At 38.4% G+C, this 12,424-nt stretch overlaps 2 protein-coding genes across 2 annotated transcripts in view; one reads left to right on the top strand and one right to left on the bottom strand.

The window, feature by feature from the left end:
* Positions 1 to 10,959, bottom strand: part of STRADB (STE20 related adaptor beta) — a 34,661-nt gene extending 23,702 nt beyond the window's left edge. The window contains exons 1-3 of the mRNA XM_039217793.1: positions 10,764 to 10,959; positions 7,639 to 7,736; positions 3,151 to 3,231 (exon numbers count right to left, since the gene is read on the bottom strand). Of these exons, the coding sequence (XP_039073724.1) occupies positions 3,151 to 3,231; positions 7,639 to 7,650 (93 nt within the window). The 5' untranslated portion in view covers positions 7,651 to 7,736; positions 10,764 to 10,959. The remainder of the gene's footprint in view (positions 1 to 3,150; positions 3,232 to 7,638; positions 7,737 to 10,763) is intronic.
* A 124-nt stretch (positions 10,960 to 11,083) lies between these two features.
* Positions 11,084 to 12,424, top strand: part of TRAK2 (trafficking kinesin protein 2) — a 60,180-nt gene continuing 58,839 nt past the window's right edge. The window contains exon 1 of the mRNA XM_039217816.1: positions 11,084 to 11,371. The gene's annotated coding sequence lies outside the window, so the exon portion shown is untranslated. The remainder of the gene's footprint in view (positions 11,372 to 12,424) is intronic.

The following is a 12,424-nucleotide window of genomic DNA, read 5'->3' as shown; positions in this document are numbered from 1 at the left end:
CCAAAAATAATCCCTCACATCTATGGTCAAATGGCATTTGGCAAGGGTTGCCAAGATCATTCAATAAAGCAAAGGATAGTATTTTCAGCAAGTGGTGCTAGGAAAAGTGTATATTTACATGTAGAAGAATGAAGTTGGATCCTTATCTAACACCATACACAAAAATGAACTCAAAATCAATCAAGGACCTAAATTTAATACCTAAAACAATAAAACTCTTAGAAAACTACATAGGACAAAAGCTTCATGACACTGGATTTGGAGATGATTTCTTGGATATAACAGCAAAGGTATGAGGTTTAAATAACAAAAGAAAAGCAGACTAGGTGGACTTTGTGTAAATCTTTTAATTATGTGTATCAAAAAACACCTACCAACAAAGTTAAAAGGCAACCCATAGTGTGGTAGATAACATTTATAAATATCTTTTAAGGTGTTAATATCCAGAATATATATAGAACTCCTAAAACTCAACAACAAAAAAGCAAACAACCCAATTTAAAAAAGGGCATAGGACTTGAATAGACATTTCTTCACAGAAAACACACATGTCACCAAATAAGCATATGAAAAGATGCTTAACATCACTAATCATTAGGGAAATGTAAATCAAAACTACAATGAGGTACCACCTCACCCCCATTACATTGCTACTATCAAGAAACAGTAAATAAAGAGGTGTTGATTAGAACGCAGAGAAATTGGAACTCTGGTGCACTACTGGTGAGAATGTAAAATGGTAGAGACAACTTTGAAAACTATGGTGGTTTGCGGCGCCTGGTGGCTCAGTTGGTTAAGCGTCTGACTTCAGCTAGGTCGTGATCTCACGGTTCATGGGTTTGAGCCCCATGTCGGGCTCTGTGCTGACAGCTAGCTCACAGCCTGGAGCCTGCTTCAGATTCTGTATCTTCCTCTCTCTCTGACCCTCCCCTGCTCACACTGTCTGCCTGTCTGTCTCTCTCTCTCTCTCAGAAATAAACAAAACATTAAAAAAAAAACTATGGTGGTTTGAAAATTATGGTGGTTTCCCTCCTAATTAAAATAACATTACCATACGGATGATGTAGTAATTCCACTTCTGGGTATATACCCAAAAGAACTGAAATCAGGGTCTTGAGATATCTACACACCCGTGTTCATAGCAGCTTTGTCACAATAGCCACAAAGTGAAAGCAACCCAAGTAAGTGTCTATCAACAGGTGAGTGGATAAGCAAAATGCAATATATACATATAATGGAACATTTTCAGCCTTAAATAAGGAAATTATACAATATGTTGCAATGCAAATGAACCTTGAGGACATTAAATGAAATATAATTCAGTCACAAAAAGATGAATGCAATATGATTCCACTTATATTAGGCACTTAGGGTAGTCAAAAATCATAGAAACAAAAAGTAAAATGGTGGTTGACAGGAGCTGGGAAGAGGCGAAATTGGGAATTATTGTTTAATATACAGTTTCAATTTTACAAGATTAAAAGAGTTATACAGATGGATGGTGGCGATGGCTGTGCAAAACTATGAATGTATTTGATACCAGTGAACTGTACACTTAAAAGTGGCTAAGATGGTAAATTTTATGCAATACGTATTTTGGGAAAAAAGGGGGGGGGGGGACAGCAGCACCTGTGGAAGTATCCTGAGTGTAAGTATCTTGGTAATAGCAAGGGGACAACAGCAGACACTTCACTCTGGACACTACTCAATCTGAAGAGTAATACTTAAATGAAAATTAGGATTAGATTCTATATCCTATTTTATAAAAAGGCAGAAGACTAAAAGACTTTAGAATATTAGTGACTAAAAAGTGAAATGAGAAAAATGAAGACAACTGAAATAGGATCAAAATACATAAACAAGAATAACTGGGACCGCCTGATTTTGTAGCAAACATGGCATCTGCAAGGCAGGTTCCATTTTGTAGTAAGAATTGTAGAATAAAGTAAGGATTAAAGAGGGAAGGACCCCAGAGAAATATTTATTTGCAAGCATGTTTTTCAAAATATTATTTAATATATCAGGCATTGCCCTGGGGAGATACAGATGAAAAAGACAGGATACCTGCTTTATGGGAATCATGTTATAGTTAGACAGACATATACATCAATCATTGTGAGGCAATATAATAAGTGTCATTTTCTGGGAATGTCTAAGATTTATAGAAGCATAATGGAATTAAAGGTACAAGCAGAAAGACTTCAGAGATGTGATATTTGAGTCCACTCTTCACAAATGAGGAGGAATTCTGGAAGAAGAAAAAGGAAACTATTTCAATCAGAAAAAAAGAGTATATGCTAAGATTCAGTAGCAAGAAATGAAACTCAAAAACCAGACATATTTCACACCATTAAGCGTCCTTAAGCCTTGCTAAAAAGTTTAGGCTTTATCCCATAGGTTTCAGGAAATCAATGAAAGTTTTAAAGTGTAAAGTGACATAAGCAGGGCCCTTACTGGTCACACTGTTGAATATTGATCTGAGTGTGAGAGGACATTTATCTAGGAAACTAGGCGCAATGCATCTATCTGCAACTATCCAGGTAAGAGACGATGAGATTCAGGAAGTAGCAGTGATAAGGTGAAGGAGGGGATGGACTCAACGGCATTTCAGAGACAGATAGAAAAGACTTGGTGTATAACTAGATGTGGGGGAAGAGGTTAAGCGTCAGGATAACTTCAAAATTTCTAGTTAGGGCAACTTAGTAGAGAGGTTTTCATTAACCAAAGAAAGAAACCCAATAGGTCAGAGAAGTTTGATATTTTAAGGTTTTACTCAAAGTGCATAGAGATGCCTTTGAAAAGTCTAACTGGAGGCATTCTACAGACACAGCTAGTGCCCAGGAAAGAGTGTGGGACTGTAGGTAAAACTCTGAGAATCACCAGTCCTGCTTGATGCCAGAGTTCCCTGATGACCTGAAGAAAAATCTGAGGTAGCAAATGAAGCCTATGAGTAGGTGAGACTGCTTAGGGGAACCTATTTAGGGAAGAGGCCAACTGCAGACTTCTGGAGAATAACAGATGCAAAGGAAGAAGAAACAGCAAAAGATACTGTGAAGAAAAAGAGAATTGGAAGAACAGGAATTACATTCTGTAATAGGATATAACAGAAAGCAAAGGAGCAATATTAATTGTACTTAACTACTTTCTTACCAAGGGTTGATGGATACTGGTCTCAGATCGTTTTTCAGGTCTGAGTGATTCAACTTGTGTTCGTGAAGTGCAGAAACAATCCTGGAAATTCAGAAATGCATTAAATAAGTGAAAAATAAGTCATAAGATAAACAGAGGTGATGTGTGAATACAAAGGTCTGGTGACTTGGGTGAGGAGCAGAGGGAAAGGGCAGAATGCAGGAACCCAGAATTGAAGCAGAGATTCATACCACAGAGGTTTCTCAGTATGGGAAAGACGAGAAAAGCAGCTGGGTATGCAGAAGATATATTTCATGTTATAGTTTTACTTGGTGCTACCTCTGAAGATCATAGTATCGATTCATTTTTGCTGCTGGTTTAATTAACCCTTTCATTATCTTTGAAGTTTTGTTTTGAATGTTTAGCTAAAGGTTATACTGCTGTACTCATTATAATCAATTTTATTTTAATCCTCAGATTCTTTCTTAAATGTTCGTATCATGTTTATCCACATTAAACTACACATGAGTATATATGAAACCAATTTTGTTTCTTAAGGTGATAAATATCTTACTTCAACTGAAGGCAAATGAAAACTTAGAGGCACCTGGGTGGCTCAGTCGGTTGAGTCAGTCAGACTCTTGATTTTGATTCAGGTCACATGATCCCAGGGTCCTGGGATGGAGCCTTGTGTCAGGCTCCACGCTGAGCATGAATTCTGCTTAAGATTCTCTCTCTCCCTCTGCTCCTCCCCAGCTCGTGCATGCATGCAAGCTCTCTCTCCCTCTTAAAAAAAAAAAAAAAAAGGAGACTTAGTTCTATTATCAAAATTTATATTTTCTTGTATTTTAACCCATGTTCCTACTGTCACCTGTTGCCAATAAAGAAATGTAATACCTCCCTGTGATTTATCATCAGTTGGTGGGGTAAAGCTGACCTTATTCTATTTGGGAAGAAAAGATGTGTGAAACGAAAAGTATAAACAAATTGTATGAATGAGACTTTTATAATAAATTATTTTCTAGCATCTCGTTAACACTTATTTGTATATGAACAGTAAAATACTAATATCAAATGAGTCTTCAAGATAACCTCACACATGTCTACCTAACATTTTGAGGTCACTTATTTTTTTCTTTCTTGTAGTCACTTAAAAGTAATCAAACTTCCTTTCTTTTAAAATACACCAGAATTTCTCACTAATCAAACTAGCCATTTTCTCAGTTTAAGTTACTGATTATTTTAAGATGAACTCCTGAAGTTTGTATACTTTATCAATCTTATCACCATAATTTGATCCATATCTCCACTCTTAGGTAAAACTTGCCCCTGAAGAATAGAAGCTAACCATGTCAACTTTAACTATAGAACCATTTCCTTTGAAAAGTTTCTACTGGTTTGTCTAGAGTGAATAAAATTGACAATAAAAGTTTTTGAAGGTAATTATTACCAGCTAGACCATTTACATATTGCATTTGGTATGTACATATATTTTGTAACATCTACTCTAAATCGTTCACAATAATCATTAATACCATTGTGAAGAAAAAGAGTTAACATAGGAGGCCTAAAACTGCTATCCTTAGAAAGTCTTGCTTGCAAAGCTGACCCTTGGCTGATATGTGGGAACAAGGAGGGTTCCCACCATTCCTTGATAAGAATGGATCATGTGCCTAAACTGTGTAAACAATATGGTTTATGCTAAATATCTGTTTTTCCCCTGGAAGTCTGGAATTTTGTTAGCTGCTAGCAGAAGGTACCTACATGACCAACCCCCCAATAAAAAATCTGAGAATGAGCCTCTAATGAGCATCCTTGGTAGGCAGTATTTCACACATATTGGCATTACTCTGGGAGAATTAAGCATATCATACGTGACTCTACTGACTCTTGGAAGCTTGAGCCTAGTTTCCTTTGAAATTTACTCCATGTACCTTTTTCCTTTGCTGACTTTGCCTTGTATCCTTTGGCTGTGATAAATCTTAATTATTACTACATGACTAAGTTTTCCAAGTCCTTCTAGCAAATCAGCAAACCTGAAGGTGGTCTTGGAGGAACCCCTAACACAGTACCAAAATATATTCAAACATATAAAAACGTCTTTCTAAAAAAATGCCCATCACTTTTTTTTTTTATGGAAGTTAATTTAGGACATCTTGGGCATATTTTTTAAAACTTATATTGACCCTAACTTATTTTCAAAATAAGAGTCATCATCTTTTTGTCTCATATAAATATAAAAAATATTTTATAAAGTAATATGGTAGACTTCCGTTTCATTATCTTTATATAGAATTTTACAGTGCAAGAAAATGATCGCTATAAATGTGAAAATGCTTAAACCAGCCAATGTTATAAGACAAAATGTTTTTATTCACCTCTCCTAAAAAATGTTAGCATGTTAGCTGCTCCAGCTATAAAAATCATAAAACATTCATAGCTTATCCTTTGAAACATTTTTTTATAACCACATTGATTCAAATAAATGCTGGTGAATATAATAGTTCATGAAAAATCTACATATTAAGATCTCTTAGGATAAATGACTGAAAACCATCCAGAAGCTGCCCCAAAATATTTTTAATATAATTTTTAAATCAACTACCATAATAGCAAAATGAAAAGCAGCTATACCTAAATGAGAAGGTAAAGAAAAATATTTTACTTATGTTGCTCTTTTGAAAACACTATTTCTTAGCTCTCAGAAGGTAAAACTTGAATGAGGAGGAATCTTTCTTAACTAAAAAAAATCAACTTTATCTCAGTTGCACAAATATCTCATTTAGGAAAATGACGTGTTTTGATTCAAAGGATTCTAAATATTTCATCATTCAAGGAGAATATAATTAAAACTAAATTAACCAATTGAACAAATTTAAACCACCTATTATTAAATTATATTAGTTTTCATAAAACCCATAATTACGGAATAAGAGAATAACTAATATATTCTTTTTCCAAAATTTAGAAGCTCTGGGACACAGCCCTCTAAATCTCAGGATCTTCATCTATCAAATGCCCTTTCACATCTCATCCAATTTACAAACCGATATAAAACTGTTTATCTTAAGTAATCCTTTAGAGCAGGGGTCTGCAAACTATGGCCTACAAATCAACCTGACCCACTATCCTGAATAAGGTTTTACTGGAACACTGACTCATTCATTTTTATTCATCTACATATTGTCTATGGCTGCTTTCACACTACAACAAGAGAAGAATAATTTGTAACAAAGACCTTATAGCATACAAATACTATCTGGCCCTTTACACAAAAAGTTTGCCAATTCCTTCATTAGACAGTGAGGTAGGTATTTAACTCCATGTACTTCTGAGATAGATAAAGCTCCCCTGTTAAAGTAGAAAAGCTTAACTTTAAAGTAAATGAATTCTGTATTTTCCATATAACAAACAAATCATACAATAAATTCACCAAATGCATTCTGTATTTCCTCATAGTTCTGCGTCTCAGACTTGGCAAATGATGGAGTGGATTAACAGATATGAGTTTGAGCCTTGGCTCTAATTCTTTATAATCTTGGGTCAAAGTCAAAATGAGGATTATACCACCTGCCCTGCCAATCACTCACAATTTTGAAGAGTGAAAGAGACATATGAAAGTATTTATATACTGCAAATCATCATACAAATGCATCCATCACTTTTTAAAAGATCACTGCTTTAATATAATCAAATATTGTATTATGTTCTACACAAGACATGATGAAAGACCTAAAACTACTTAATCTAAATAATATTTTCTGTAGATTGAATATTTTTTATCTTATGATTCTTGGTCTTAAATCTAGATACCACGGATCTAATATAAACAAAAATAAGTCTATAGATCATATACATTGATCTAAATATTTTTTGTCTTGTTAAGAGGCTTATTTTAAAGCCTATTTTAAAATATTTTGCTATTTTTGCTTGCCTTTGGTCTAATAGAAATTTATAAAAGGGATTTTTGAAAGATTAAAAGATAAGGCATAGCTAAGTGGATGGGAGAGGCATATCTAAGTACAGTAAATGTACGAAAAAAAGTGGGTATAAGACAAAAGAAAATAATGAATATATCCGCAAAGTATAAGAGCAGCTCTTTTGTAAAGTAATAAAAACTCAACGGGAGTTTAACTCATTTCTTTTTCTTTTTTTTAATGTTTATTTATTTTTGAGAGACAGAGAGAGCAAGCATGAGCAGGGAGGGGCAGAGAGAGAGGGAGACACAGAATCGGCTCTGTGTCTGAGCTGTCAACACAGAGCCTGATGCAAGGCTTGAACTCACAAACTGTGAGATCATGACCTGAGCCAAAGTCAGATGCTTAACTGACTGAGCCACCCAGGCGCCCCGAATTTAACCCATTTCTTAAGACCAGAAGCCATTCTGGTCAAAATAACATCTCAGAGCATAACAATAGCCAATATCCCATTAGAATACGCCTTCTATTATGGTTCCGCATCTAACTACTCTGATGGCACAAAATTAGAGCTATGTTGATCCAAACTTACCAAAAGAGACATTGAATCGTTTTAGTTCACAGGAAGTGACAAAAATCCATCTATTTCAGAAAAAGATTTTTGCTTTATCTTCAAGATGAAGAAATATCCTATTATAAAAAAACAAAAGCAAAATAATTTAGACTTACATAAAAGATCCTTGAAGAACTAGTTGCTATAATCCCACATGAAAGGCAGCTATTCTTTGACATTTCTGAAAAGTGTCCTTAAAGAGCATTTCTGTTTACAGAATACTGCAGTATTTGGGATCTGACATCACAACCGTAAGGCAGAGTGAAGTTGAAGGGAAATTCTGAATTATTTCCAGAGACCAATACACCTGCATCTCTCCTTACCTATCTTTTCTGTACTACTTTTTTTTTTTTAAAAAAAACCCTAAACAAATGTGAAGGCAACATGGAAAAATCAATGTTGGAACCACTTTTGACATAAACGTGCCACTTACAAATACACCCCAAGAATTTCCAATGGTTCCACTTATAAGTAAATGTTGATGGTTCCAAAGCTTCCTGACTGGATTAATTACCTATTAAATCATTTGGGGTCTATGACAGGCAAACTTGGGAAAGAATCTATATTAGTAATACACTAGGAATGAATAACATTTTCTCATTGCCATACATCTTTAAAGAAGAAATTTCCATTTTCAGATAAAAATATTTTCTTTAGGCTGAATATTTTTTACCTTATGATTCTTAGTTTTCAATTCTATTTTTCCTAGATTTCGACAATTATGAAAGATATGCAGATTTTTATACAAATCATTCCTGTCCACTTTCATTAGTAGGGTTTTACTCTCAATAGTTTATGAAGACTCTGCAACAGATTCAGAAGTTTAAAATAGTAACTTCTTTGGATTCAAGGAGTTTTAAAGGAACCACCAAAACTTTCCACATTTTTCCTAATAAAAGGGTGGCAATGTTCTAAACTTCCTAGTGCTGGGTGCTCCCTTACACCTAACTAATATCTTCTCTTTCTTCTGAATCATGGTTCATTATTTCATTTTAATAAAGTCTCCAAGTTTACTCAAGGTATCTGCAACTATTTGAGCAAAATGAAAAAGAAAAAAAAGATTTTATAAACAATAGATATAGTAGAGCAGCATTCAATTTAACTGCTAAGGAAAAATATGAATTTATTCAGGATATTCGCTGCAAACCAAAAGTAGAGAATTGGAGGAAAAAAAAACCCTTAAAGGGTAGGATTATTTTATTACCTGCCATTCATTATGATCAATTTAAGGCAGTGGCATTTGCTGTATTGCAAAAGGGTGAAAGCAGTACCTGCCCTCCCCAACTTCCAGGGTGATTGAGAACAAATAACTAAAGGGGCTCATAACTACCAAACACTACCAGTAGAAGAGCTTGAATGGATACTTTGAAAATATTACTGGTGTATTACTTACACTCAAATATTACTGGTGGCAGTTCAAAAAGGTAAGGCTCATTTGGAAAGCAAGTTGGCAATGTTTCAATAACCATAATACTCATGCCTTTTGATCCAATAAAATTTTCATTTCTAGTAATCAACTCTAAGGAAATATCCAAATAAATGAAGAAACCATACACATGTAGAAAGTCGTTACATTGTTACTCTGAAACAGAGTATTCATTCCACAAGTGTTTAATGAATGGCTGCCATGGGTCAGGCACCGGGGACACTCAGTAGTGATCAGGGCAGACACGGTCCTGACCACTTGCAGTTTACATTCCCACGAATGGTAAGATTAAGGATGTCATGACTAACTGAATTTTCTGGTTATCAGGATTTTGTTTCTTGCTTGTTCCATTTCATGTCTGTAAGTTCTTAAACAATAACAAAAAATTTTAAATCCATTACATTCTCTGTATTTCAGAAAAACACAGAAGAAACCAACACAATCTATGAGAACAGTTAGTACTAAGGGGTTGCCCTTTGGGGTGGTTTAATCTCACTGGCTTCTGGTTTAGATATGCAGAAGATTAAGAGATAATTTTACAAGACATTTTGAGGTCAAGGCAGCAGCTGCACCTAGTAAAGGGGAGTGGGAGATAGATTTGCTGTCATAATTTTCTCCTGCATGCCCTTTCATGAGATGTGAATATAAATCCCTTTAAAAGAAATACTTGAGACCTGTATTTCCAAATATATTACAAGTACATCAGTGTGGTCCCTTGCATTTGTACCTAACAAGATAATTAGGGCAAAGTTTTATAAGTAACTAAATTTGCTCCATTATGAAATCATTTGAAGGCTTTAATATTAAACGCTAACAATTTCTGTTAAAATCATAGGGCACATTTATTTATAGAACCTGAGTTTTGAGTTAAGTTAGGCATCCAACAGAGGCCACTGTTAGAGGGGATGCAAAAAAAAAAAAAAAAAAAAAACAGATTTAACTCTGTTGAGCCTTAAAATTCAGAGGGATCTTGAGAACCCATAAAATCTTAAAAATTATAGCGAGGCACACACAACTCCGTAAAAATTTCCAAATTTAGTCTCGTGACTCATGCTTTCAAAAAATATTTACTGAGAGCCTACTGTGCGCCAGACAGACTCTGTACCAGGCAGACGCTGTGTCACAAATCCTGACAAAGTTTTGAGGAAAAAGGTATTTGACACAACAAACCCACGAGGGAAAAACACAACGCTGAATTTAAATACTGAGAACCAAACGAAGCTTGAGCATTTAATTTCCTAAGAGGTTCCTTCCTACCCTGCTTTGGGGGATCTCGACAGCGACCTCGCAGAAGGTGGTACACAGAGACGGGCCAAAGGCCGTCTACAGTTTGGAAACTCCTCCAAGCTCCAGAGCGCGGCCAAAGGTGAGAGGTGGGGGGAGAGGGCACTTCGCGTAGCTCGCGCGCTGCGCACCTGGCGCGGCCAAATCCAGCAAGCACCGCCTACCCCGCACGCAGGTGCCTCCGCCAGCGGATGGCCGGGGGCTCAGGGGCCGCTCGCCAAGCCAGGCTGGACTCCGGTCACGGCTCCGCCGGCTGCCCGGGCTTCGGTTCGAAGCGGGGCGGCGATTTCTAGCCTCCGGCTTCCTGAGGCGTGCGCGGACCCAAGCCGCGCTCCCTCACGTCCCCGACCGGGCCTTACACCTTCCCCTCTCCTGCCCAGCCTCCCCTTATTACCCTGGCGGCGACCACAACCAGCGATTCTCCTCAGGCGACCAGCGGTGCCGGGCCTGGTGGCCCCGGGAGCCCAGCTCGCCGAGGGGCGCACAAGACCCGCTTCCAGCGCGGGCCGCGGGGCGCAGCAAGGCAGCGCGACCCGGACTGGGGCTGCGGGCCTGGAACTCTGCCCCAGTCCCCGGCGGTCCGCCCCACTGGACTCGCCCCAGGGTCGCGGCCCCGCCTCCCGCCCCGGGGCTGGGCAGCCAGGGGGGCGGGGCCTTGTAGCTTGGGGGCGGGGCCGAAGCGCAACAACTTGGAAGAGTGAAGGGGCCGGCAGACGCGAAACCACAATTCCCGACAGGTCGTGCGCTGGGGCCGTGGAGGCTGCTGGGAGAATGGGTCTCCTTCGCTCTTCCCCGATTGTGTGGGGCTGTTAGGGACCCGGGCGTCGCTGCAAAACCGAAGTCGCCGAGTGATGATGTGGTGAAGTCGCTCGCCTGTCTGCCACGCCCGGGGGGTTACTGGCAGCGGCGGCCTCTTCGGCTGCGCCTCTCAGGCTGCCGCGGGATTAGATCCTCTTCTCCGAGGGAGCGCGGGTGAAGGACAGAGGACGTCGGGCAGTTCCGGTGAGTAACATTCTCGCGCATGACTCGAACTTGCCCTTGCCAACTTACCCTGAAAACGCTGGAGACTCCCAGCCCCGAGCTCCTCTCGGTCCTCTGAGGTCACGCGCGGACAGAAGAACCGGAGGCTAGATATCGGAGGCCTGGGTCTTCGCCGGGTCCCCGCCCCGCGGTTGGAAGTGGTTTGTTTCCCAAGTGTGGGTGCGAAGTGATGGGCGCTGGGCTCTGGGCTCTGGGTTCACCCCAACTGCACCTCTGATGATTGGCAACATCTCATTCTCTGCCGGAGAGCATCCACTTGGAGCCCCATCCTTGAGTGATGAGCGGCTTTAGTGTCTGGGCGTTAAACCTTAAGCCTCGGTCACCATCTGTGATGTGAGCGAAAGGAGAGGATATTGCAAAGAGCTCCTTCCGTGTTGATTTGGGCTTTTCTCGAGATTGATTTTGAGCCAGATACCACATATCTTTTAAAAGAAATGGTTAACTTTAGTTTCAAGCATAAATAATAGACACTGGCAGATGTTCTTTTTGGTACCAGGATAATCTCCCAAACACTTTTTAAAAGAGTTCTGGGTTATGATAATAATGATGAACTCGGTTAATTGCCCACGAACCTTTTATTAAAACCTGCAGTTTCTGAGCCAGGAAAAAACAAAAGCAGTAACTTTTCACTGGAAATTCACCAAGATAGAATGGATCATAGGAACAAAATGATATGAACTCTTACAGTTTTTTTAAAAGATATATTTCAGTAAAAATTGTCCTGACGTTCAAATCTTTGCCATAGAATTGGAAGTATGAGTATGAGTTACAGTGATCTCCAAATAGCACGTTAATAGCCTTGACGTGACACTTCAGAACAAATTGTGAAGGACATTTGGTGGTGAGAAAGGGCAGGGATAAAGACACTTTATCATCTCAGCAGTTTTTCCAGCTTTCTATTTTTAAAATTAATGTTCAACAAGTTTCAGACATTCAGCAATCACGTGTATGAAAGACAGTGTTTTATTATTTTACAGATTTTTGTGCATATGTTGAAGGAGTCATAAAAAAGAA

The sequence above is a fragment of the Hyaena hyaena genome, unplaced genomic scaffold, assembly GCF_003009895.1.
Source record: "Hyaena hyaena isolate Hyena2069 unplaced genomic scaffold, ASM300989v1 scaffold_724, whole genome shotgun sequence".
Taxonomy (NCBI): domain Eukaryota; kingdom Metazoa; phylum Chordata; class Mammalia; order Carnivora; family Hyaenidae; genus Hyaena; species Hyaena hyaena.
Note: the sequence above shows the minus strand (reverse complement) of the source record. Positions and strands in the feature narration are given on the sequence as shown.